At 40.9% G+C, this 27,121-nt stretch overlaps 1 protein-coding gene across 4 annotated transcripts in view; it reads right to left on the bottom strand.

Annotated features, from left to right (window-relative positions):
- The window catches only part of usp9 (ubiquitin specific peptidase 9), a 49,313-nt gene extending 26,095 nt beyond the window's left edge, over positions 1–23,218 (bottom strand). The window contains exons 1-20 of one of the 4 annotated variants that reach the window (XM_085764390.1): positions 22,991–23,188; positions 18,002–18,270; positions 15,766–15,911; positions 15,450–15,529; positions 14,349–14,461; positions 9,826–10,044; positions 8,805–8,920; positions 8,462–8,713; positions 8,226–8,361; positions 7,970–8,122; positions 6,054–6,158; positions 5,699–5,905; positions 5,448–5,584; positions 4,156–4,194; positions 2,617–2,750; positions 2,407–2,497; positions 1,798–1,911; positions 1,451–1,679; positions 581–676; positions 19–230 (exon numbers count right to left, since the gene is read on the bottom strand). In XM_085764390.1, the coding sequence (XP_085620516.1) occupies positions 19–230; positions 581–676; positions 1,451–1,679; positions 1,798–1,911; positions 2,407–2,497; positions 2,617–2,750; positions 4,156–4,194; positions 5,448–5,584; positions 5,699–5,905; positions 6,054–6,158; positions 7,970–8,122; positions 8,226–8,361; positions 8,462–8,713; positions 8,805–8,920; positions 9,826–10,044; positions 14,349–14,461; positions 15,450–15,529; positions 15,766–15,911; positions 18,002–18,103 (2,681 nt within the window). In that variant the 5' untranslated portion in view covers positions 18,104–18,270; positions 22,991–23,188. Of the gene's footprint in view, positions 1–18; positions 231–580; positions 677–1,450; positions 1,680–1,797; positions 1,912–2,406; positions 2,498–2,616; positions 2,751–4,155; positions 4,195–5,447; positions 5,585–5,698; positions 5,906–6,053; positions 6,159–7,969; positions 8,123–8,225; positions 8,362–8,461; positions 8,714–8,804; positions 8,921–9,825; positions 10,045–14,348; positions 14,462–15,449; positions 15,530–15,765; positions 15,912–18,001; positions 18,271–22,608 lie in introns of all 4 variants that reach the window. The other 3 variants (XM_085764389.1, XM_085764392.1, XM_085764391.1) reach the window with 3 other exon arrangements.
- Between the last annotated feature and the right edge of the window lie 3,903 nt (positions 23,219–27,121).

Here is a 27,121-nt window from a genome sequence, read left to right as displayed (position 1 = left end):
GTTTCTCTGTGGCCGTACCTGGACATGGGGAGTATAGTCCTCTCCTCATGGTAGTCACTGTCACACTCATTGATGTATTCTTTGAGTACAGTGAGAACCCGCACCATGCGGATGGCCTCTTGACGCGCGCAGTTGATGCTGTCTTTGTCCCCGTCCAACACACACAGCGTGTCATAGGACGCCTTCAGACGGTCAAAACACGACTGGATGAAATCCTCATGAATTTCAACCTACAGAGAAGAAGAGAATAAAACAATAAAAACAAGCACTGCAACATGACAACAAATGATCAGAAGTGACCTCAACACGCTGGAGGTATCTTGTGTATGTAGATGAAGTATTTTTATGTTTTTTGGGGGGTATGTGTGTTTTTTTTGTTTTTCATGTTATGTTGTTTTGTTCCTGTTGCTGTTCACATTCATATATGCTGGTCCTTTTGTTGCAAAGTTAAAAAGCAATAAAAAGTGAATTACAAAAAAAGTGACCTCAAAACACATACTTGTATATGTTCCCAGTTTTCTAGCTCCAATAAATATCCACAAAACCTCAACCTAAACCTAAACCAGTACGTTGCCCGTACCTGATTGACTTGTAATTTTGGTCCAAGGTTGGTATAGATCTCTTTGAGCAGGTCTATTGCACGGCTAGCGATGTCATCACTTCCTTGAATTACCACCTGGTTGAGAGAAGAATATGGAAAAATAACATTAAAAACTGCATCCTCCATCATACAGTGACCCCTGGTCAAAATAAATAAAGTAAGTGGAAGATGAAATGATCTCCAAAAGGCATAAAGTTAAACATGAAACACTCTTTTGCAATATTTCAAGCAATATCCGTGTATTATTTTTGTTTTGTACAATTTTAGAGTGAAAATGGGAAACAAAGCAGCAGCCTGCAGAAGAATGGGAAACCCAGGAGACTTGAGCTCCAAGATAACTTTAACCAAGGTATCAGACAAGCTATTTAGTATTTACACGGCACGCAGTGTGCAGGATGCAGGGTGGCCAAACCTTTGCTGCAGGCCCTTTTCCTTTTCTGTCATTTTGAAAATGTAAAAGATGAAAATTAAAAAAATATATATATATATATTGTTTAAAATGTAAAGGGAATGTATCATCTGTAACTTCATGCCTTTTGGAGATCATTTCATCTTCCACTTGCTTAACTGTTCACATTAACAGAAATTTTGACCAACGGTGCCCAAACTTTTGCATGACACTGTATTCAGACTATAAAATCTACGGTAGTCGTTTTATTACTAACAACACAAGAAGTAGAAAAAACAATATGTACAATAGCACTGTTGTTTCTTCTCTAATGTTACTGTAGCAAACAGAACAGAGTCCCTTCGTGTATACGATGAGACACTGGGGACGTTCACTTCAGCCACAAGGAGAATAAACAAAAACATCTGCCTTTGTGCTACTGCTGCAACAAATCTGCTCACCCTCCAGAGGTAGTCCAAGCCTATTAGTTCCAGGTCATCCATCATGTAGGCCCTGCGCTTCGCAACCAGCTTGCCTTCCCTGCAGTTGACAGCCTTGAAGAACCTCTCAAAGCACTTCATGCCATTCTCCGTCAGCAGAGATGGGTCCAACTGCAGAACATTGTTCTCAAAGAAGTCCTTGTTGATGTCCGGGTCGAGGTCCGGTTCATCGCCCATCAGCTTGGAGTACCTGGTGTGTTGTGTTGCAGCAAAGTTAACACGGCGTTCTGATCTAACACGTCTGCTTGATTAGTTTAAGGAAATTAATTCACGCCAAAAAAAGGCCAAATGAGATGAAAAAAACAAACCATTTGAAGCAGGCCTCGCGGTCACAGAGAAACACGGCGTTCTCAGCCAGACACTTCCAGATCTGTTTGGCCTGAGGGGCACAAAGCCACAACTGGCCGTCCTTTAGCAGGAACCTGACAAAAAAAATAACAAGAAAGAAAATCAATAGTGGACACTGGTGGCCTGGAGGTTAGAGAAACGCACTTATGAAGGCCACAGCTTTGGTTCCAGACCTGAATCATAATTGTCGGTGGGGTGAAGTCACTGGGTACTACTTGCCCCTCTCCAATTATCCACTATTGTCCTTGAACAAGGTACTTCAACAAAGCAGCTAAAGTGGCCACGGACAAGTCTGGGAATGTAATGCGTGGCTCCCAGACACACTGTGTGTCTGTGCTCTATTTTCCTCACTGAATTATTACGATGCATGAATACTCTCCGACAGAAACAGATGAATCCAAACTACCGACAGCTGGGCAACTTGAGTGGAGCTTCAATATAACTGTAATTTTTATTTTGCTTTTAATAAAAATCATTTAACACAAAGAGTTTCAGCTTACATGTAGTTGTAGCCTCACCTTTTACAAGACTATAACTGACTGTATGAGATGGTTCAGATTGAGCTGTACCTCAGGAAGTTGAGTCGTTCCTGTACTTCCTGGACATGGCTGTAGCGGCTTCCTGGCCTGACTGTCTGGGGGTCAAACTCGGCTTGCTCTTCTGTAAAAGCACACACACAACCAGTCAGACCAGTCCAGACAAGAGCGTAAAAACCCTGAACCCAACAGCTGTGCACTGAAACAACAATGAAATGAAGTAGTCTGACTATCACGAAGCACCTTTGGAGAACTGCCTCATGGTCTCCATGTAGGCTGAGAGGTTTTCAGCCACCAGGGTCACCAGGGCATGGTTATGCTGCAGCTGGTTTATCAGGTCGTGGCGGTAAAACACATGAGGACTTCTCTGGGTTTGACTGAGGAGAGAACAGCGGGAGGAGTGGTGGATGTAAGGAGAGCAGAAACAGGTTTTTAGTGAGGAAGTTAAAGCCTAAAAAACAAAGAATGAATTAAGACAATGTTGAAAATCTTTTAAGTTGTACAATTTCTGATTAAGAAAAAACATAGCATGACTGATTTCTCATTTGTGTCTATCACGGACATAAAGAAAGCAGCTTTTAGAGTACATTTGTTTGTGTGTGTGTGTGTGTGTGTGTGTGTGTGTGTGTGTGTGTGTGTGTGTGTGGGTGTGGGTGTGTGTATGCATGTCATAGAATAACCAGCAGAAGAGGTCATATCAGTACAGGACATTTCCTGCCTTGTTTCCACTTTAAAAGTTTTGGGTTTGAAAACCAACCATAAGAACTAAACAAGACTAATGCAATTTCAATAGCTACAAATAACCAGGAACCACCTGGAAATTTAAAATAAAAAAGGTCTAGTAGTAAACAAAAAATAGGAACCAAGAGGTGGTTCAAGTTTATCTAACTGCTGCTGTAATGCAATGACTCCAGTTAAGATCAATAGTACAACTACAAACACATTCAAGAGTCATTATATCATATATATTAAGTTGAAACATAAGTGGGTCGAAGGCATGAAATACCCCTGATATTTTGCATTGAATGATTTGAGCTGAAAGGAGCTGGCATCAGGAAGAATGGGGCTCCATCTCAAAGGACCTTTTATTTACCTTGTGTAAGTGACTAGTTTAAAAGGACGTGCACTATGGATTGTGTTCACTACTGAGAAAAACTGAGAAAAAGCACAGAAACTCCCACCAGGTGCCTCTAGAGATATCCTGGCACATTAGATGGAGTTTACCAAAAGATATCTAGTGGAACCACACCTCATACATGGTTTGGGAATTGGCTTAAAATTGGTTACAACACCTTGATTATCATCTAACTGAAATTGTCATTTGAGGCATCCTTGAAATAAAAAATGAATTAAAATGACAAAAAAAATACAAATATAGGAATAAACAATGATGAATGATTATCAACACTTATTAATGTGTGATTTTATGGCTGTTGCAGCATTTAATTCTATAAATCTACAATATCATCTATGCTTCTCTTTAGTTCTCATTTTCTCTTCTACATTTATGACCTACAAAGACTGTGATGGATGAGCAAACACTTGCTCTCCTATTAGTTAGAATTAAAGTGTCTTGTCTTAGTCTTAACTGAACTATCCTTGAGCTGTGACATTAACGGGGGTTTGGATGAGGAATTAGTCATTTGAGATGAAACCCAAGGAAGAATTGCTTAAGCGATTTACATTTTATATAGTATTTTTTTTTATAAAAATGTCAAAGAGAAAGTTAGACTTGACGCAACACAGAAATAGATAGAACCCTGGAATTAGCACTCAACTTACCCCACTAAGTTCGTTTGTATGTTAATTGGCATTTTCTTTCTGAAAAACAACAGGCATGTATACTACATATTTTCTAGTGACTATTAAAAAACACTACTTGAAATCAAAACAATTTACGAATAATGTTGAACAGTATGATCTCAAATCAATCTGACAGTATTCTCACAGATTTCCATAATGTTAAATTAATGTTTTTTTTTATTTTTAAACCCTAGTTTAAATTTCTCTTGTTTAGGTACTCCAGCTACCTGACGACTTGAACTTAACTTTTGATTCCACTTCCACTTCTCATCAGCATGTATAACAAACAGACCTGCAGACAGTTCGACATGTCACAGGTGAAAAGCACAGGTGTAAATAATAAAACTGATGAGGGCTGGTTACCATTAAGCTGAATGGATTTCAACATCTTCATAATGTAAATGCAGCTGCCCTGTGCTTTTCTCACTCTGACAGGTGAAAGTTTTTGCTGTGACGAGGTGTGTGAATTAAAAATACTCATGTCAACTTCCTAATACTCTCAGGACTATTACTTTAATTAGCTGCTAGATAAAACAGCAGCTCAAATGGTCATTTCGACTGATTGATTGTTTTAGTTTTAGGCACAGACTTGCCGTGGTTCAGGTTAGACCTGATTCTATCGACACAGTCCAGTGCCTTCTTTCAACCGTAGTTACCCTTCACTTTGTTACAGTACAACAAAGCAAACGCAGTCAATGCACCTTTCAGCTCCTTTCATTGTACTCAAAAGAAAAATGAGCATCCCTTTGCCACAAAGCATCCTAACTAATGAGAAAAAATTTTCAGGACAACACGCAGCGAGGACATGCTCTCAGACTCGGAGCATACCAAAACTGCCAAGGTCTGGTAGTTCAGAGCAAAGTTTGGTTTAGTGAGAGATTTATTTGTTGTCAGTGAGAAAATGTAGTAAAATCTCTGGTGTTCTGCCCAGCCTGGTTGGTTAGCACTGATGATTAATTAGTGCACTGGGATAATCTGCAGAGGGAAATGTTGATGTCAGGGCACTAAACCTCCTGTCTTACTGTGCTGGGCACTAAATAATAGAGTTGACACGTCTTGTGCAAATGTGATAAATGCTACAGGTAATCACACAACAATAGAGAATCTTGTTGTTTTTTTCCCCCAATCATGGGTTATGTGCAAAACAAGTATCAATAATTCAGAATAAAACGCCTAAAAACTAAAACAAATAAATGCTTCATACTCGCCTACATCAGGATTATCCTGTATGTGTTGCTGCACTACACAATTGATTTCTACCATGACCTTACCTAAGGTTTTGAGGAGCTTCTCCAAAGAGGCTACAGATTTCTCTGATTTGCTTCAGGGCGGGAATCACCCATTTATCATTGGTTCGTAGTTCCTCTATGAAGCGATCTATCCACTGGATTTTCTGTGTGTCTCTGTCCTGTGGGTGAAAATTAAACATCCTCAGTATAAGTTAGTAGTTTAATAAGCTCCTTGTCTGTTATTCTGCATGCCATTTACTTTTTAAGCATATTCATCAGCACCCCCAACATACCTGTGAGCAACTGTAATCCAATATCTTGATGTGGGCACTAAGAGCCTGGTCCATGATGTCTACAGGCACATCATCGCTGTGTGCCAGGTTCCACAGCAGGTTCAGGACCTTGTGGGCCATCACACCATCCTTATCATCCTCAGCCAAGCGCCGGATGAGCTCCAGCAGTTTTTCACGCTGCTTCTTGCTGGCATTGGTCCAGCTTGCCTGCGCAACAAAAAAAAAAAAGAAGAGCCAAGCCCAGATGTTAAAGTAGAGGGTGCAACAAGCAGGTTGTTGTTGTGACGCAAGAATCCACCTGCAATGTGGTTAAGCCGGAGCGAAATGCAGATTGATTAACACAAGTCTAACTCACCTTGAAGCAGTCAAAAAGGTGATCAAGCTGCTCAGGTGAGAAATCCCACGCCAGCTTGGCCAGAAGGTCGTGGACGTTCTTCACAATGGCCTCATGCTTACCGGCCTGCAGATGTACAGAGACAACAAAACCCGACTGTTGGGTTAACAAAAATACTTCTGACATACACCAGCAGACGTCTCAGCAGTGTCGGGGAAATGCTGCAGCTGTGAACAACTGGCAATTAACAGCCAACGTATTGTCTGCGACGTACAACAGCAGTTGTGTTTCAGTTACAGGAAACAAGCCCTGACTTGCACCATGTACTTTGACTGAGTGTTCCTTTCAGTCTCCTTCTCGAAGCTTGTTTTCAAAAGATACCTGCAGTGGGTTGCACCAGCTGTGCGTAAGTTCAAACGTAGCCTAGTTTGAACGTAAGTAACTAGTTTAGAATGGAGTTTACGCACTATTGATATTTTAAGTGTTGCACCAGCTGAGATAGTTCCAACATAGTCATAAGTTATAACCTAAGTCCTACACCTTGCTCTGAGCAGGTGTAAAGTCATCCGTAGTGGTTGTCATGGCGCATCGTTTGGAGAGGTGGGAAGATTTGGAGGAGGGGGAGAGAGAGCAAGTTCTCCCAGCTGTGTTACCTACAGATTACATCCTTTAGATATGTATGATGATTTTGATTTATAGACACAGTTTTGTTTCCCACGAGCGGAGATTCAGCGGATCATTGACCTATTCGCTGTAGAATGGGGGGCTCCGGACCGAACAACAGGACCGGACGTGAAAAAAACAAGCCTAAGCAACTACACTTTAACAACAAGCCCAAAAAACCCGCAACGACTACCAATATTTATAAGACAGAAAAACAAGCCCAAAGTCGCTCATAATAAGCAGACTTGGCGACTGTGGACTCGCCGTTTTTTGGGGGGGGTTTTCCCAGTCGTTGACCCGTTCAGGGAGGATTTCACAAGAGACGTGACAAAATAATAAACGCTGCACGAGGAGTGATACTTTTCTCTCATTGGCTACTTAATGTGATGACGTCACCATCTGTGATAATGTCTTGCGTAGTTTAAACGTTAAGATGAAACATAAGTCTCTGTGGCGCAACTAAACAAAGATACATCTTAAGTATTACCTTAACTAGTTTCAACGTATCAGTTCGTGTGGACTTTACACTTAAGGTAGAACTTACACAGAGCTGGCGCAACAGGCTGCTGGTCAATTTCAGGCTTCATCTGTATCAAGTACAATTTTGACTTCCTCAGATTATGTCCCTTCCTCATGCACCTCAGAAGTAGGTTAAGTTGTGCCAGAAACCTCTACTCCATTTCTGCTCTGGGTCACACTAGAGCCAAATCTACAGCAGTGCGTGTCATGATCACAAAATGCAGGTATAAAATGAAGTGAAATGGTCGGCAGCAGAAAAGCTGAGGCATTTGGAGAATGAAAGTTGATGTTAAGGTCACCACGTAAACTAAAAGCACAACTGAGCAAGGAAGCAAGATTGAAGTTTATAACTTACCACAATAAAAACTGTGGTACAGTTGAAAAAAAACCTTAACCAGATGACAAACTGTGCTAGTTTCACTTAGGTGTCTGATTCTGTTGTTTTATGGTGCACTTAAGTCATCCTATGTTATGTAATATCACAGTTAAGCAGCAAGTAGCAATGCTGCATTGTCGTATTCTGGAGAAGACAACATGCACGTCATCCAGTTGTGCCCATTGGATCCAATAAAAACACAGCAATATCCAATAAAAATACACTGCCCGTCCAGAAAAATAGTCATCACTTGGATTCAACTCAGCTAATAGGTAAGAGCTTCCCATTGGATACTCAGCATACCCAGACTATACAATGAAAATTAAGTACATTGCTGTCATTCAACATTGGGTAAATACAAAATTCTGGAAAGACCGACCTGTGCAGCCCAGATGTTGTCCAGATCCTGCATTGTAAGAGCTTTCTCTTTGATAACGAAGCGCAGGATCTTCTCCAGTTTCTCCACGTACTGCGGCTGGTGCAAACTGTCCCTGAGCACGATGGACAGGATGTGGTTCTGCTGGATCCACTCCTGTGGTGGCGTGGAGCGACATAGAAAAGAGAAGTGGCTTTTTAGAGACAGGGAACTTTTTTTGACGCCAAAGTTCAAAAGTAAAGAGGTGAAGGAAGTTTACCGCCATGCGCTCTGCAGTCAGCCACTCCTCCTCTTCAGGGTTATGCCGATGAGTGTAGTAGGACACACTGGAGATCACCTTATTAACTTCATTTAGTGCATTCATTTTGCCATTAAAAGAAGAAATTTGCAATAACCTGGTGATAGAAAAATCAAGAATTAGGTCAAGGCATACATAAATTATGAAAACTCAAACCTTGCTGTGAAAAGAATTTTCATAAAGACATTATTACTCACCTAAGAATCATTTTTAACCTAAAAATCTCTAAATTCTTCACGGTCTCCTCCTGTCCTGGTACACGAGAAGCCAGATTCTTCAGAGATTTGATTATCATGGACAGTGCGTCGTTTTTGGCTTCGTTCTTGGCCTCTTTCTTCAGCTCCTCATCTGTGAGATTCTCTAGAAACTGAGGAACCATCTCGATGACTGGAAGGAAGTACTTCTTTACCGTGTGCAATGTGAGGAACTCATAACACTGGCCAAAAGGCCTGGAAAAGAAGAGAGCACAGAAGTCAGCTGACAGAAACGGCCCATAAAAGCGAAGAACATGGTGCTTTTTTTATCAAACAACATTCTCACTTGATAAGTGCAGCGATGATCTGGACGTTCAGTGCTTGGCCGCTCATGAAGCGATCGTGCAACATTTGAAACCCGTTTAACGTGCCAAATTTGTTTATTAAGTCCACCAACCAGCCCTGTAAATAGAAAACAAGGGGGGAAAAGATTAAACAAATAAGTAAATAAATAAATAAAGTTGTGTCTCATTTGAGAATGAGATTCCAGGACATGAGGCCCTGCTCCTTTTTTTAAAAAAATCAATACGCAATGTAAAGCCTGTGAAAAATGGGCACTGTTGTTATAAATATTTAGGAATGACAGATTGGATGTCAACCTTAATAAAAAATAAAAATAAAAGACAAACAGTTGCAAAATCTGACTTAATAGTTACACAGTGGAGCCCTAAGTAGTCCTGGGCCCTCTGCCAACAGAGGCAGACAGGAAAGCAGAGCTGCAGTGCTGCTCACACTGACCCCATGCCCACGCTGTATTCATCACTTTCACTGTTAAATTCCTATTCTCTGGTGTATCCACCTTCTCTTTTACACAATCTGCTTTCTGACACAAGTACTAAGTGTCTTATAGACTGCGAGTTCCATATTTTTCATTATCAGTCTATGCCACAGTGGGACCGTCTTTGTCTCACAAGGGCCCTCGGGGTAAGACTAAAATGCCACTCTATGGATTTCGTCTACGAGGAATAAAAGACAGACTGACTGTCCTCAGTAGAAGTTTAGGGTCTGTTTACTGTGTGATTCTTCCTGACAATTGGATTATTTTTTGAACACCTACATATTTATCACGAGGCACAAATAAATTGGTATGGTAACATCAAGCCCAATCTAGACTGTTCAAAGTGTAATTCGTTTATCTGATCAGAGGCTGCGAGAGAACAAGCAATGAGGTCAGTTTTAAGAAAAAGTTAAAACCTGGCAGGTTGAAAGAATGAGGAGGGAAGAGTCCTATTAACCTAAAAAATAATGTGGAACATTACTTCAAGGGTACATTTTTTCCCGTTTGTTCAACCGGTGCAGTGACTCACCTTAGGAGACCGTGGGTCTGGTGGTCGGGCGAAGAGCTCATCGTCAGCCAGCTGTGCTCCAGCAGGGACGGTCTCAGAGGGCCGTGTGCCATTGTAGATGTGGAACTTGCAGTGAGGGTTGGTGGCCATGGCCAGCAGCTCTAGTAGAGGGAACCAGTCCTGAGAGAGCTTGGCCACACACAACTCCACCAACCGGTGTGTGTTATTGATGATACATCTCTGTGAAGCAAGGTCGGATAGAAAGGAAATAACATGAGCTGTTAGACAAGACAGACAGAGACAGAAGTACAGAATTCGTAGAAGTAAAATACATAATCTAATTTGAGACCAGCATCCATTGCACATGACTTGTGCACATGTATGTATGTGTTTACGTCCCGTTGCTCTGGGACACGCCCCTTCCATTGGACTGAGTGGCAAAACGAACCTCCCTCAATGTGGCGAGGATAGTGGTGGACACATAAACCGGATAAAATATGTAGTATCAAAACAAATTGAGGTCAGAAGGAATTGACAATGATTCGTACCAGCTCCCCCAAAACCGTCTGCTCCACCAACACTGACATAAATTAAATTAATGAATTCCATCAACCATTAGAACAGAAACCAAAACTAACCACTGGTCTTCGCCCTCCTCCTTCAGTATCTACATGTCCTATACAGTCACATTGTTTACGTTGTGTTTTAATCAATCCTAACACACAGTGTGACCGCGGTACCGGCAGAGTGAAAGACAGGCTCATTGTTAATGAGCAGAGGGACGAAATCACAGCTGTTACTTTCGTCCCGACACTTAAACCTGAGTTGCTTCTATACTGAAAAACTCATGTCAAACATGTCAAACTGTAGGATGCGTTAGTGGACTAATTCATCTGTCTAACCATCATAACTATGACACCTGAAACAGTAAACACAGCTGATCGATCGAAAGAAATTACAGCTCGAGTGAATTTACTTTCCGTCATTGAAAACAGGTTCTTGAATGTAACTCGGTCAAAGTAAGGTTAGGTCATGCTGCTGTAGGTACATGCTGACTAAGAAGCACGTTTTCTTGATTAGAAGATTAAAACAACCTAAACAGCTGCCAGCTGTTGAAGTGAAGAAGTGGCTGTGATAACTGCAACCATCAAGCATGCACCACAAAAAGAGGACCAGTCAGATTTCATGACTGTAAACATAAACATATTAGGTTAATGAGGAATTAAGCAGAAACAGCTGGGTCAATGTTTATGCTATGATATGACTGGATACTCTGAAGCCTTTGAAGAAATTGAATACAATTCATTAAGTGTTATTATTATTTTCATAATTAGCACCTGCATTTATACCCAACATTGAGGCAACACTGACCTTGACTTTTGATCACCAAAATCTAATCAATAAACCCCAAGCCCAAGTCAACATTAGCATCAAATTTGGAGAAATTCCCATAAGGTGTTCCTGAGATATCATGTTCACAAGAATGGGATGATCGGCAGATGGACAAACTGACAACAAAAAGCCTCTGGCCACGGCTGTCAGAGGCATAAAACGCCCAACTCCTAATCACATCTCTGCTAAAATGACTGAAATGGTTCTCCTGCATGGCTCCTGACTGGTTTACAGATCTGAAGTAACTAGATACGAGGGATCAATGTGGGGCTGACTCATCACTGAATTCCTGAGAAGCTTTAAGAGTTTCTACTCCTGTAGTTTGAAAAGAAACTGTTTCCCTCCTTAACATTTGAGGGATGTAAATAATCAGAGCAGTTATGGATCAGAGGAAAATAATGTAAAATCCTGTGTGAAACGTACTGAAATAAGATTAGATTAAAAAAAACTAAAAAAAAACTTAAGATAGCATTATCTGAAGTAAAGGCGACAGGAGAAACAGAGACACGCGGCTCCTTGACGTCGCCGTCTGTCTGAGTGGTTTATCATGAAAAGGTTTCCAGACATCAATCTCTTTATTACAGCACACAGCACGACACATTCAGCAACTCCTAACATGAAGATCATTGATCACTGCTGGCGTGGCCTCTTTCACTCAGCTCGATGAAAACAAAACTGAAAAAACTCAATTTGGCCTGGCGAGACCCCAGTCTGAACAATGTACACAGCCGATGAGATAAGGCTATAGGGTGACTTAAACTAAGGTGACTCTGCTGACTCATACCACCAAGGTTAACAGAATAGATTTCTTTCCCAACCTTTCATAATTATGTTGATCCCCTCCTTTTATTCCAGCTTACATGTGCTTAGCCGTATCTCCTTTCATAGAGTCTGAATAGTTCAGCAATGGGTCGATTATTTTATTAAAACATTATATATTTCCTCAAAAAGGGAGAAATACCAGTACTGCTATTCCTTTTGCCTGTTCTGGTGTTTGAAATTAGGTGAATAATTCTTCTTATAAAACGGAAAGGTGAAATCCCGCAATCTGATTGGTTGTTAACCTATTCTAAAACCTTATCACAGCATAGGTTATCACTCCGTGTCAGGCACGTATGACTGGTATGAATGGAAGTTGTTGTCATGTATCCATGACAACGGACTGTTGCAGTCCGTAGCCAAAGACAGCTGATGTTTTTACGATGTTAAAAAAATGGACTAAAGTAGTTGAATTCACATGTTTAAGGTGAACTTTCACCTCCGGGGAGGGTTAACAACGGTAGAGTGGATTGAGCAGTGACATTAACCTGAAAAAAAGCAGAGGAAAAGACGAGATGCAGAGCTAATTTGGAGCTAACGTCTGGAGAGGTGGGACTATTTTTTTCACAGTGAGGCTATTTTATTGGATAATATGTATTTCTGGTTGAATAAAACTACATGAAATTGATTGCGTATCCCTCTTTTATATTGCCTTTATTCGTAACCGTTTTATAAAAGCAATATATCACTCCAGTCCGTGGTATATGCTCATACCACGGCTAAGGGGCGTTGTTCGGCCCGACGCGATGCACATAAAATGCATTCAAATCCACATTCTCTATCCAGATGCTGTGTTTTCGTATCTATGTGCCCAGAGGAAACAAAAAACCACGGCCTGTCGTGATATATTGCTTAAAGGTTGAATATGTAGAATATTTATTAAAAGCTATATTTTTTCAAAAATAATACATCCATGGGGCCTTTAGAGGGGTACAGAATGAAAGTATTGCTTTTCCATAAAAAAATTTTTTTTAGTCTGAATTATTATTTTTAATTTTTTTGACGGGCTCGACAATGACTTTCTGTCAACGTTCTGTTTACATTCGTACCTGCCTGTAGCCGACATGTGGCTCAGTTCTCCGCTGTTTTCCTGCCTCCTCCCGGTCGGATGCGTTTGTTTCCAACCAAGCCTTTTTAATAATCAATCGGTGGATCAATGGATTATCATATACTTGTTAGGATGGGTGTATTTGTGTAGTCTTATCTGTCATAAACACGTTTATCGTCGCGGACTTTCGGTGCCACGGAGCTCCTTTTTTTTTTTTTTTTTTTTCCAACTTGACGAGAGCAGTGACAGGGAGGCTCTGAGGCTCTGAGCAGCAGCGGTGTGGAAGCAGAGAGCCTCCACTCTCCCTGTAACAAGCTACAAGTCATTTATTATGCTGTTAATGACGGTAAAAATGAAACATAAGGTAAATATCCTGCTTAGTCCTCCTCCTCTGCTGTCCTCTGTTCAGAGCGGAGTCCCTAGCAACGGCCCGTTTTGCCTAGCAACGGTCTGGCAATCGACTGCTGGAATTCTTTTTCTGTTGTTTTTCTTGTAATTCTACATAGTCAACCTTTAAATATTCAACAGTTCAGCTGACTGATAACTGTTGTTCGACTGCTGACCGGAAACTTTAAGTTCTTTAAGGTTGGGTTTTTTAAAAAAAATGGTTTTCTGATTCATATCGATTTTCATTTGAAAGATCCAATATCGAATCATAAAATCCTTAGATCAATCTTTTAAAGTATACAATTTCCTGTTTCCTCCATTAGATCTGCACGATAGCGATCATCGTCCACGACTATACTGAAGAATTGCACTGTTTACTTCTGTAGTGGGTCATATTAAATAAATGTACATTAATGCAAATGCTTTTGGGTCAATGTGTAATTCAAACAGTAATATTTTTAATAATACACCAGGTTAGAGAGTGCCATCTTTGTACAATTTGCAGCATTAGTTCTGTGAAAATCTCTTTCATAACCAAGCAAAATTGGTATTAAAACTGAAATATCTCTAAATGAATCAATATCGAACTGAATCGGGACCTTGTGAATCGGAATCAAATTGTTTCAGTAAATCAGTAGCGATACCCAGCCCTTATTTCTGGGCAATGACCAACTAGACCTGTGGCCTGTCCCCTACTGACTCCCTTTAGACTGACTGATAAAATGAATCCTGATATTTGTAGTATAGTATTATTTCAGTTTTCTCTTGGTCTAGTGCAACAAAAAAAGATTAAAATATCAATATTGATTCGCTGCCCAAGTGTTGTAGTAGTATCGACTTGGTAGTCAAGCATGTATCAGCCCATCCTACAAAATACACAGCAAAAACGATGACTCACATGAATCTCAAACTTCCAGCCGCTGACCGCCTCGTCTGTCAGGATCTTTGTGAAGGAGATGGTCAGACCATCTCGGAAAAACCTCTGACATGCTTCACACTTCACATCCAGTCCTGCAAAGAAAGACATGACCCATTTTTAAGACTTTATATACAAGCACATTAAAGACAAGATTTTGGACTTGATATATAAAGGTCATTTCAGTGAATATGTAACATTTTCAAGAATATTTTGCAACAGCCTGAGTGTAATAAAGAGGGTGAAGCTACAATTCAGATGCTGAAGAGAGGAAGGTCTTTTATTTATGAGTCCATTTCTCCATGCACCAGATAACCTGTTTATGTGGCTTGGGTGAGGGTTTTTGTTTGTATGTCTATGTGAGCAAACAAAAACTGTTGTTTGAAAATAGCGCACTGGGCTCTGGGACCTATGGTGAGACATTCCTCTTTCTATACACTATAGTCCGAACAGTACGTCTAATAACTGATAAAATATCTGACAAGAAAATTAAGATGAAAATAAAGGTTAGTTGTGACCCTATTTTTTACACTTTATCATTATTTAAATTTGTGATGTTTAATGGTCTCTCGAGGACGATTCCTGTGGAATTTGAATGACAGAAAGTGTCCAGGACTGGCATGTGTGTGTGGCGCTGTAACACTGCCACACATGAAGTCAATTAAATGTTGACTGGGAGTCGTGTCAGTGCAAATATGACGACTGATAATGATTTAACGGGCGCGATTCAGCCGCATTGTTCGAGGGAGCCAACAGTCATTGGCTGTTGTTGTCACGTTACATCCATAGACTGTGTACATGTCTAGTGGTGTGGCTCAGGTTACAGGTGAGAGAGGTGGGGGGTATGACATCATCGTTTCACAAAAGATCTGTTTCGGGTGTCTACACAAAAACGCTGGGGCAGCGTTTTCAGGTTTTCTCACTCGGGATCCGTTTCCAAAAAATACCATTTTCACCCTCCTAAAACACCATTTCTGTCAGAACGAGACGTCGAAACAATAAAAAAAACGTATGCAGATTCATTAAAGCCGTATCTGTCTGGATGGGCTCTCAGATACAGAATAACATCCTGTGTATTCCTACCTTTTTTACTCAGGTCTATAGCAGCTTCCAAGAGGACTTCTAACTCTCCTTTTGGCAAAACTGGTACAACCCAACGAGGCCTGGGAGAGAGAAGAAGAAGAAGACATAAGCCGAGAGAAAAACACAAAGGAGCTCAATTTGTTTCGCTGTTCAGTGGAGAGTAGTGAACTGGTGACTGAGCACAATTTGATAATGTTTTATATTGGATTGAAAAATGTTCACATCACAAATGTTGCACAGATAAAGGGTTTAGGATCTGGAATGAAATCAAATCATGCAAAAAAAACAAAAACAAAAACAGATGCGAGTAAAATACCTGTTGATCATGTCATCCAGCTTGGCTAGGTCAGTGTGAGGGAAAGCGGGCTCCTCCTCTTCCAGCTGAGGGGGCCCGTCCCCCTGGCCCTGCTCATCTGGTGGGCTCACTGGAGAGTTCTCATTAGATGAGTTGGGAGATGATGTCTGTAAAAACCCACAAAATGACTATTAATTTGCGTTGATTCATTAATAGAAGCAAAATATAATAATATTAGCAATAATTGTAAATCTTAATAATCTTTACGCAATTCATAAAATAAACAAGACTACAAGTTTACAGTGAAGCTAGAGGCCTTCATTAAGCTGTAATGCTCATTAAACACACTCATTACACTCCAGGCAGCTGTTTATTTAATTTGCGCACTCCTCTGGTCACTCACTATCAAGGCTGCGTAATTACAGTGTTTTAATGGGGCACAATGGGACATTTTTGATCACTGGCGCACCTGGGGCAAGACAAAGGATCAGAAATAGACCTGGTTTTATCTAGCTGATACTGCTCCATCAAAAATAAAAACATATAAAAATAACATACTGAAAGGACCCGGTGAAAACGCTGTATGTAACTGGACCACATGTGGTGAAAGCACAAAATTGAGGATGTTGTTAAAACTGGTAAAAAAATACTGGCCTCATTACATCGTTCTTGCTTCTACCTACTATCAGCCAGTTTTATCTATCTGCTTCTCTCCTCGTCTCTGCGCAGTAATATACAGTATTTCACTACAGCCAAATTTCAAAAGGAAGCCGTTCTCATTTACATGTTTTTTTCTGTTTCTGTTGAAAACGGAACAAGTTTAAAATGATTAGTGCAACACATCCAATAAGACTTAAGGACATGTAAAGTCCCAGGACACTTCCAAGCTGCCGCTCTGCGCTGGTAAAAATCCCAATTTTACAATTTGTCTGACAAAAAGCACTAAGAAGAAAACAGCACAGTGCCTTCAGTGATCCACAAGCGCTTTCAACTACTGTATATGCTTAAAAAAAAAAAAGAAAGACCTGCAGGGGACAAAAGTAATATATTTGAGACAGTTCTTTGAATTCTTTGTAATATCTTTTCTGTTGTGTTAAAGTTACTGCATCACATGTTCATACAAACTCAATACCTGCTACTATTTAAAATTAAAAGCCCTCTTGTGTTTGCATGGATTTAAATCTCTTATTTCTAAACAGGGCTTTTACTGCTGCCCTGACGAGCTGCAGTGCACACTTTGCCCCATTTCAGGTTTATGGTGATTCTGTTGTGCATTTTTCTGTTGGCATGGCTCACCTCTTGTATGGGGGTCAGTTTTTTTTTTATTGTCCTAGTCTCTAAGTCCAAGAGGCAGGTGTCTCTACTGAAGGGCCCCTAAATAAAATGCATTCAAATCCACATTCCCTATCCAGATGCTTTGTTTTCGTATCTATGTGCCCAGAGGAAACAAAAAAAATGAGGGCTGATGTGGTTGTTTTGTAAAAATAAATGTGTTAGCATGTGGGTGTACCTCTGTTACGGTGCTGTCAAATGGAAATTTCAGAAGGAAGAGCAACAACAAGGCAACAATGTGCATTTATGAATGTGTATTTAAGCAGCGATCGTTCCTCAGTTCATTTTTTTTTAACTCATCTAACGAGTGTGTATGAACATCAGTGGGGTGGTGGTGCGAGCAGCTGTGGATGGGAGAGTAAAAGAGGGATACACTTAGCCCGAAAGAGATGCATAACTGAGAAATATGAAATGTGGGGGTGTGTGGCGAAGGCTCCTTCTGCTTGGCTGACCTACATAGGCAGCTTGCCTCTCACGTCTTACCACGGCTCATCTCTAACCAACACAGGCCTGCACATGCACACGCACAAAGACAGACACACACACACACACACACACATATCCTTTATCCATCACTCAAGAGGCTCTGTTCATTGATGCCTCGCCTTCACTCTCTTTCTCCCTCTTTTCCGCTCCCTCCCTCCCTTTTTTCGTCCCCTTGGGCATCTGTGTGTGGTTAGGTACGAGCAATATCTGTTAAAAAACTCTGCTGCAGTGACTGAGCTAAAAAAAAAGAAAGAAGAGGAAATAAACACAGCGTCCCCTTCTCCCTGCACAGGTTAATTTAATTACATGTGACCACTGTCTGAGAGCGAGTGAAGTGCACAGTTATTTAGAAGAGGAGGGCAAAGTGTGAAATATTCAATGCAGAGGACAAGAAACTAAGGATGAATCGAGTTCGGTGGAAGGACGATGGGATGCTTACCTGGTTCTGTGGCAGTGGGGGTTGGCTCTGAGCATCAGGTGCCTGACCCTGGCCCTGACTGTCATTGCCCCCCACCGGAGAGCCACGCGTGGTGGCCGTCATGCTCGCCACGGGGCAGATCTTGGCAATCTTGGCCTCTTAGGGAGCGCTGGCCAGGAGGAAAATTACAGCCACCTCAGCTGTAGAGCAGAGGGAAGAGAGCCCGAACGCACGAGAGAGGGACACAAGCACCTGGAGATCTGGATGTGCCGCTGAGACCATTGCATAACCTGGAGTCGGGGAGAAGAGGGGGTAAAGGTCAGAATTATCAGCTGGCTTAGTTAAGTTACTTATAATATACACAAGCAAAATAAGTGAACAGATGGTTATAATCTTGTACTACAGAAGTTACCATGTACACCAACTCAATCCGAGCTGGGCCCTGGCGTGTTAGTTGCTACTTTCTCTTAATTTCTTTTGGTCAGTCACTGATGTGTTATGAATCAGGCCTCAGGCTTTTGAGGGTCTGATATGGATCACTGATTTGAATGTCATTAGATTGAGTATATCCAGTAGTACTAAGTTTCTTCCCAATTCATATCTATATTAACTTCACGAATTTCACATTTACAATTCTAGTTACGGCTCTTGTTTCAAAGGTCGAATGATACTGCTAACTGACATTTTAACATCTCTTTCAGACAACACTTTAACTTATTTATCAGGCGTGGGTCTTGTTTTCGTTGTTTGACCATAATTCTACCATAAAAATCGTGCCCATGGACCTGCATCTGACAAATGGTGATATTACATGCTACAGCCATACCGAGAACGAGTGAGCTGAGTCAAATGGTCAGAATGATAAAAGCACAACAGCAGTTTGACCAGATTACCTAATCCTGGTATTTGGAGGTAAAACCAGTAATGTGAGTAACAGTCCAGTAACAGACCATATATGTTCAGTAGGTCAAAGTTAAACCAGGAAGCTTGTCTGTGAACTACAACAATTGTTTACCACAAAAAGATTGTCTAATACTATCTGCATCTGCATGTTAATTTCCATTCCAATCACTTTTGTCTAATCTGGGTTTTTGCCCCTGCACGATCAGGACATCCTAGTGGCCGAACACCTGAGTTGTGCGTGTACATTAACAGCTGCAGGCAGCGCAGAAAAGTAATTGTTTTCATTCATACTGTTAATGATCCATAGATGTGCACAAGATTGTTGTCGATGCATTTTGCACATGTGAGCTATGAATCTAAACACATCAACGCAGGTAAAAGAGGCTTTTTATGCTGCAATGTGCCGTTAAAGATAAATTGCAGAGGTGAGGATAGCAGCAGACATTTCCAAAAGCTCAGTTTGTTTTTCCCAGATCAGGCACAGTTAACTAACTATAGGATGTAACAAATCAGTGGGTACATCTACAACAGAGCCTTTTATACATTTTCCAATGGCGAAATTTATGTCATGACCCAAGCATGCTCATAAATGTGGAAACTATAATATTATGCTCCTTTTACACTTGATCGTTAATGGGCATGCTGCATAACTGCAATGGCTATTGTTTGATTCTGGCTGAGGAACCTGCACCTGTATGTAGCTCTCTGCTGGGACTCTTTCCTCTCTCTACACCATGGCTGTCAAACAAAGATAAAATATCAGCAAAAAAAAAATTATAGCCAAAAGAAAAAAAACATCAAAAGCTGCCTGTTTGATTGCCTCGCTACACATGATGATATCTTGTCACTCAATGATTACAGCAGTGAAGCTTGTGCACATTACCAATAGGAATGATGGATACAACTCAGAAAACACCAAATAACTTCCCTTTAAATGTCAGCATGACAATCAAACAGTGAAATATGATGCACCTGCCCGTTTAGCACAACACATCCTGAGAATATATATTTATATATCCCTTTTAAGGTAACTTCATCGAGCATTTATCATCTAAGCTTCACACCTCAGCTTTACATCTTACATTAGATTTTCAGCCACTAAAACAGAGCAGAAATGATACAAATAGTTAATGTTTTAAGAGAGTAGCCACGACACAGCATTACAGCACAATGTGGGAGCTATTGATAAACCGTTTTGATCTTTGGGGCCAATACATTAGCACACATAGATTCATATCATTCAGCACTGAAGCTGCACTGGTCGTGGGTTATTTACTAGTTACTGTTTCTTACCCAAAATGTAGTAATAAACACCAATCAAACAACAGCTGTTAAAAAGCATGTGATTTGTGCATACACAAATTAGGGAAAGGTAAATTCAATATCACAGGAAATGATTCAATATCAAGCTTGCCAAGGCAATCAACATAACAACCTTTCAGCTTCCCTGACATAAAATGAACACTTAGATGTTGGAGTCAGTGCCATGTTTTAAAACAGACTGACGGTAACACCAGAACCCTCCAAAGTTAATAAGTTGTAGGAGGGGAAAAAAGAAAAAGAAATCAAAATCAAGCCATCCTCTACGCTATTTAACATGCTTAAATCTTGACTAATGTTGACAATCACAATACAAAGTCTAAACCCAGCCCCTGGGAACTTTGCCTCTATGGTCATCATTTCTCTACTTTCTCCACTAAATTGTCAACCCTGAAACATGCAGTGGATCTGTGGATCAGCGACTGACTGGCAACGGGATTGGTTGGTATGGTCCACAAATATATGTCAAAGTTTGAAATACAAACAAGACAGCAAGCGTGGGAGTGTAAACATAGTTAGCATTCTGCACTAACCCAGCTCAGGCTACATGGCTTTTGGGGACTGCAAGACTATTTTGAGAATGGCCATACATTTTAAGGAGATACAAATGTGTGGTCCAGACTCCTTTTTCGGTTTATCTACTGTGCTCTTAGTTTAAGGGTAGTGAAACCACGTTATTTCCTATTTTACAGGTGGCCAGTGATACTTGCCTCTGCATCAGCAATTAAGATTGCAGCTGTCACTACAGGCAGTACATTACAGTCATTATTATGGGGCGAAAATCTAGCAAGTGCCTTTGGCTTGAAATGTCACATCATATGTATAGAGCTACTATAAGTAAAATCCCTCAATGCATAATAACTACCTGCTAATGGGGGTTATAGGGTGGATTACTTTAATGACGCACAAAAAACATTATTGTGAGTAATTGACACATTACCGAGAGCCACACATTATATATATTATATTAAGACAAACGGTGAGCTAGATGCAAATGCGGCCTTTTTTGGAGGGGGCGGGGGGGATTGAACCGGCGTTGTAACGTTAAGGTTAATGTTGTTACTTTAAAAAACCCATTTTATGGACGTGTTGGGGTGAAATCGGTCATGTAACATTATGGTGTGTTGTCGTGGTGGAACACGTTCAGATTTTAAAACAGTGCAGGTGCATTTACACCAAAAACACTGACATAATTACGTAACTATGACCACAAACTAGCTCCTCGACTGCCGTTAACAGCTGGGTTGGTTAGTTACTTAGGTTGGTTAGTTAGGTAGTTGGTTAGATAGTTAGGTTAGCCTGCAAGGCGATCCGCCCAGACAGCGGAGCAGTGAAGGCCTCGTCCAAAGCCCACTGCGCTGAGACACGCAGGCCTCATTTACTCGGTCGGGCCTGACATTATAATACTTGTCCAAGCAAAAACCTTAAACACACACATAGAGAGAGCAAGTTTGGCTGTTGATTAAAAAATAATGATCGATCAAACATCTCTTTCCCCTGCCGGTATTGTGTTATTGTTAAACCGTGCTAACGTGCAGCAGTCCAGATAAACAGTAAGATGTTAGCTGGTAGCCGCCATTAGCTTCACTGGCGAGTAAATATCCGAAACAAGGTGCATCTAAGGTGCTAATGTTTCTATTTTGACAAGTAGCTTTGATGATATGACTCGACAACTTCAATTTGTTTCACCCATATATAGAACAAACAAACAAAACATTGCGATTTGGCACAAAAAAATGTCGCTTTGCAGCCATTTCAAGTTAACCTAGCTACTAGCCATCTTAGATACGGTTAAATATGCAAGTGACAGCGGAGCCGTCTATTTCCTGAAATTTCACTAACTGGAGTGTTGAAGCTGACCTGTATCATCGTCTGACGGCAACTTACAACTTATACTAAAACAAACTGAAAATGAAAGATCGCAAGCCCCGGTGGAAACAAAATGATAACAGCAATGTGGATTAAAACATGCTATTATTCATGAATTATATAAAAAATAAACCTGTGCTACAAGGCCGACTAAATTTCAGTAACTTGAGGTAAACATGGTACGTTTAAAGGAAATGTTCCTTCTCAGTGTGTAGACCGAGCCGAGGACTATCTATCTATCTGCGGCTAGTTAGCGTTAGCGGTAGCTCGGCTTCAGTGAATCTGTTTAACACCATGAATTGCAATTTAATCGCGTTGACATTGTCAAAGTCTGAATGTGCTAACAGCAGCTAACAGAGAGGAAAAACAAAAACAAAACGTCCACGGGCTGAATAACCCCCAAGTGACTCAAATCAAATGCAGTAATGATGTTACCTTGCATCCACCACCACTACCACCAGCTGATGATGCTAACACTAGCCGCCGCAGCCAGCTATAACAATCACCGAGCTAGTTAGCTGTAACAACTCACTCACCAGGAATTTGATATGACTTCCCCCCTCTATTCACGGGCTACGTCCACACAGCCGCCTTGAACGATGATGATGATGATGGTGGTGGTGGTGTCGTCGTATATTACATAAACGTGGCCTATATCGGTGACAGTTCAGTTTCGCAGGCAGGACACAAACCTGTTACTAGAAAGATCTAATTCCTACGTTTTCTTTCCCCCCTCTCTCCCTGCTCTGCTCTGCTCTGCCTCTTCTTGGGTGTTTTTTCCCTGCGTCACCGGCGCGGCGCGGCGGTAACAGACAGCCAGCCCCCCTCCAACTCTGCCTAGTCCGATTTCTAAGGGCTTGTCACTTCGGTCCCAGCACAGCACAGCACAGCACAGCAGTCACTCACTCACTCACTCACAACTTGAATCAGTTCAACATGGCGGAAGCGCAGTCGGACACAAATGCAGCTCAGTAAAAAAAAACAAAAAAAGAAAACAGGGCCAGACGGCTGTGTGGTGCAACTCCAGCAAGTCCAAGCGTTGTTGTCTGTGAGCTAGTTTGCGCCGCAACCGAGTGCAGTTCAGAAAACACAACACCCGCTGAATGGAAAGGGCATTAAAAAAAACCCAGTCTCAATTCCGATAAGTGGCTCCGGCTCCAGTGGGGCGATCCGATCCGTGGTTTGGTTCAAACCTGTGGGGGATAAGAAAGCGGAGCGGCCCGGGCGGGCGCACCTGTCTACACATCGCCCCCTATCGCACGGGGTGGTCATACTGATGGATCAACATTTTTCAGGCCAAGGACCCCCAAACTGATGGAGAGATGGAGCAGGGACCCCTGCTGTGCTATATTAAAAAACGTGTATTATATTAAACTAGGCCCAGTGCCGTGTATTCAATACTAAGCTATTCGAATAATATACAGGTTCATATACATGTTTTTATTTTAAATGTGCAAGGTACAGGGCGGCCATGCCTCTGACATTTATAAACAGACCTTGTTAACTGATACCAATGCTGATATCAACTATGTCTGTTGATTGCATGATAACCATGCACACAAGCTATTCAAATTGACCTTTTTATATGGAAAGATATAGGCTAAAACATTGTCTGCTCAACCAAGACGGCCCTGCAGCACCTCCACAGACCCCCTGTTGAAGACCTCTGGTCTAAAGTGATAGAGGGACAAGATCCTTAGGATCCTGAGATGAATACAGTGGCATGCAAAACTTTGGGCACCCCTGGTTAAAATTTCTGTTAATGTGAACAGTTTGGCGTGTTCAGTTCAAGTGGAAGATGAAATTATCTCCAAAATGCATGGAGTTACAAATGACACATTCCCTCTACATTTTTTTTTCATCTTTTACATTTTCAAAGTGACAGAAAGGGAAAAGGGCCTGCAGCAAAGGTTTGGCCACCCTGCATAGTTAGTACCTAGTAGCCCCCCCTTTGGAAACAATCACAGTGTGTAAATAGTAAATAGCTTGTCTGATACCTTGGTCAAAGTTATCTGAGAGCTCAAGTCTCCTGGGTTTCCCATTCTTTTGCAGACTGCTGCTTTGTTTCCCCTTTTCACTCTAATTGTATAAAACAAAAATAATACACAGATATTGCTTTAAATATTGCAAAAGAGTGTTTCATGTTTATGCCTTTTGGAGATCATTTCATCTTCCACTTGCATTTAACAGAAATTTTGACCAAGGGTGCCCAAACTTTTGCATGCCAATGTATATGAGGCTTCAGCAATCCGGGTAAGGCCTCCAGATAGGTTCATAAAACAACATGGCCCTTACTGTGCTGGTTAACATTACTAGTATTACTAGTGTATTACTAGTGTAAAATTCAGTATTTCTTGGTGGTTCTGATAATCAAATTATCAAAGCATGACTGTACTTTTTACTATTTGTATGACTGTCCTTGTAGCCCTGGAATAGATGTGGCATCACAAATCTCGTTACATGTTGTTTGTTGAAATAACAATAAAGGCTATTTGATTACTAATAGACTCCGATCTTTGGCTTGTTTTGATCAGGAAGTAATTAAGTAGCGGTTATAGCTGGTGGCATGTGGTGTTTGCATCGAGACAGGTTTGCTCACAGTAGACGCTTAATCATCACCTAATGTATGGTAAAATGGGTTTCGATATTTGTTGCAAATACACTGGTAGACAAAAAAAATGGAAAAAATGTTTACAGTAAAATGTTATGGTTTACAATGTTACAATATTTACAATATTGTAAATAACAGGTTTTGGTTGGTTGGCAGGTGTTAAAGCAGAAGTAAGCGATCCGGTCGTTTTGGCTAACTTCTTATCAGCAGATGGAGTTAGCAGTCACCACCCTCGTCCCTACGTCACCACATGCACGCACATCCCTTGGCTGCACACACAGAGAGGACCGCCCCTTTATGCCGTTCTCTCTCCTCATTGGATAAAGGTTGTAGGATACAAGGAAAGTTTTCTCCTCGGCTTACAGCAGAGCAGAGTGACTGACAGACCCGTGTTTCAGACCAAACACTTATGTAAGTGATTGCCGTCGGAAGATATAACTATTTAAGACTTATATTAACATAAATATTCCGCTTACTTCTGCTTTAATTTTAGGGTTAAGGGTTAATTAGTGCCTATATATAAATCAACACCCTCAGTGGTCATAAATTAGAGAAATATTACAAAAGTGAGAGAAAATGTGTACTTGCAATGTGTTTCAATTATTCCAGACACTGAAGGGCTTAAAGGGGCACAGGTCGTATATAAAAAGCTGCCTGGAACCACTGGGGCATGCAGTGTTTTAACCTGACTTGTATCTGATTTAAAGCCTGTCTGTTGGAGTCATTTTTATATGCTAATATTGTTTATCAGTCATTTCTGCCACACCCAGTGTTTGGTCTGGCTCTGTGTACATTAATACTGAATACCCCTCCCTCCTCCTTTCAAAGCTCCCAAGGTGGTGGGTGCCCATGGGAGAAATATGAGCCCCTTTAATCAGACTTTAATGTGTAACATGGTTTACGCTGGCCTTATGTAGTCATATGTTAATGCAACAGCTTTAAGGCTGGTAGACAATAGCCTCAGGAGAGTAATGTCACACCTAAAGGATGGCATTATATTTACAAAATGAGGCAACCGGAGTTGTGGTACACAGCATACCGGTAAAATGTATAATTCTCCACAGGGCTATTTCTACCGTTTTTTAAGATGCCATAGAGAAAGATTAAAAGACAGGAAGACAATGGATCTGCCCACTCATCAAGAAACACACCACACACAGCAATAGAAACTACAGAACAAGGCATGCAGCCCCCTCAGATCACACATTGTAATGATTTGTGATTCATTTTGTCATGGACCTTTTGTCCATGGGATAATGACTTGTGGACGATAACTTAATACATTTGTGCGAATGTGAAATATGACACAAAAATGCTAAAACCATCAACTACTGTATGGGGAGTTCGGGCTTTGACGATGTGTCTGTTTATCAGTTTGTTGATCAAACATAAAAGACGGCTCCGGATAATTGTGATTTGATTTATCAAGGAAACAATCAGTGTATTAGCCTAGTCTGTGATGAATTAGCTCTAATCTTGTGAAATGATTACAAACCAGCTCCAAACCAGCTGTACATACTAATATACATTTCTTATACAGTATATTTATATTAAATGTATTTTTAATGGCAATGGTAACTTATGGTTAAGTACTGTACAAAATAATTCCTCCCATGTTTGCCCTTTTAATTTTCTTGTCATATGGACCATGTGTCTGCAATAAAGATCTAGGCTAACTGTACCTATAAACCGAAAGAGGCTATATATATTTATCTACACTGATAAATATTTCAAGAGTGTTTTTCTACTTACAGTTTTCCTTGGAAACAGTATCGAAGCATTACTTTTACTTGTAACAGGATATTTTAGAAAGAGTAGTAGCCTATTAGCTAATATTTTTACTGCGGTAAATGATCTGATCACTTCCTGGCTCTACCTCTAGGTCAGCTGTTACCAGGGCAACAGATAATCGAATCCGTTGATCAGTTAACGGCTGCACAACACAACACAGTGGTGGTGAGGAACAGTGATGGGCATAGCGGCGTTACTAACGGCGCTACTTTTTCCAGTAACGAGTAATCCAAAAAGTTACTGTTTCCCGTTATGACGCTGTTACCGTTACTGACAATAAAATGCGCCGTTACTTGACTCAAGAAGTCCCGTCAGAAAATAATAATACATCGAGTCAAGTGTACATGAACACATGAAAAAGACATCTGGAACTAACCAACTCACTCAGTATTCCTCCGCGTCGCAGAGCCTGTCGTTGCGCTTGAGGGGGGCGAGTCCAAGTAAGTAATTTGGCATATTTGAGCATTTTATTAAAAAGAAAAAGAAAAAAGTAACGCAGTAGTTACTGGTGATTAGTTACTTTTTACTTGGCCAACACTGGTGAAGACTCGGAGGGATATTATTAATGACTCTCGCTCCTCAAGGCTCCAGTCTGGGTATTTGTTCCCACCGGATCTATGTCGTCATCATCATCATCTCCGACAGAC

Source organism: Trachurus japonicus, chromosome 21 (assembly GCF_045865225.1).
Source record: "Trachurus japonicus isolate A0001 chromosome 21, Traja_1.0".
Taxonomy (NCBI): domain Eukaryota; kingdom Metazoa; phylum Chordata; class Actinopteri; order Carangiformes; family Carangidae; genus Trachurus; species Trachurus japonicus.
Note: the sequence above shows the minus strand (reverse complement) of the source record. Positions and strands in the feature narration are given on the sequence as shown.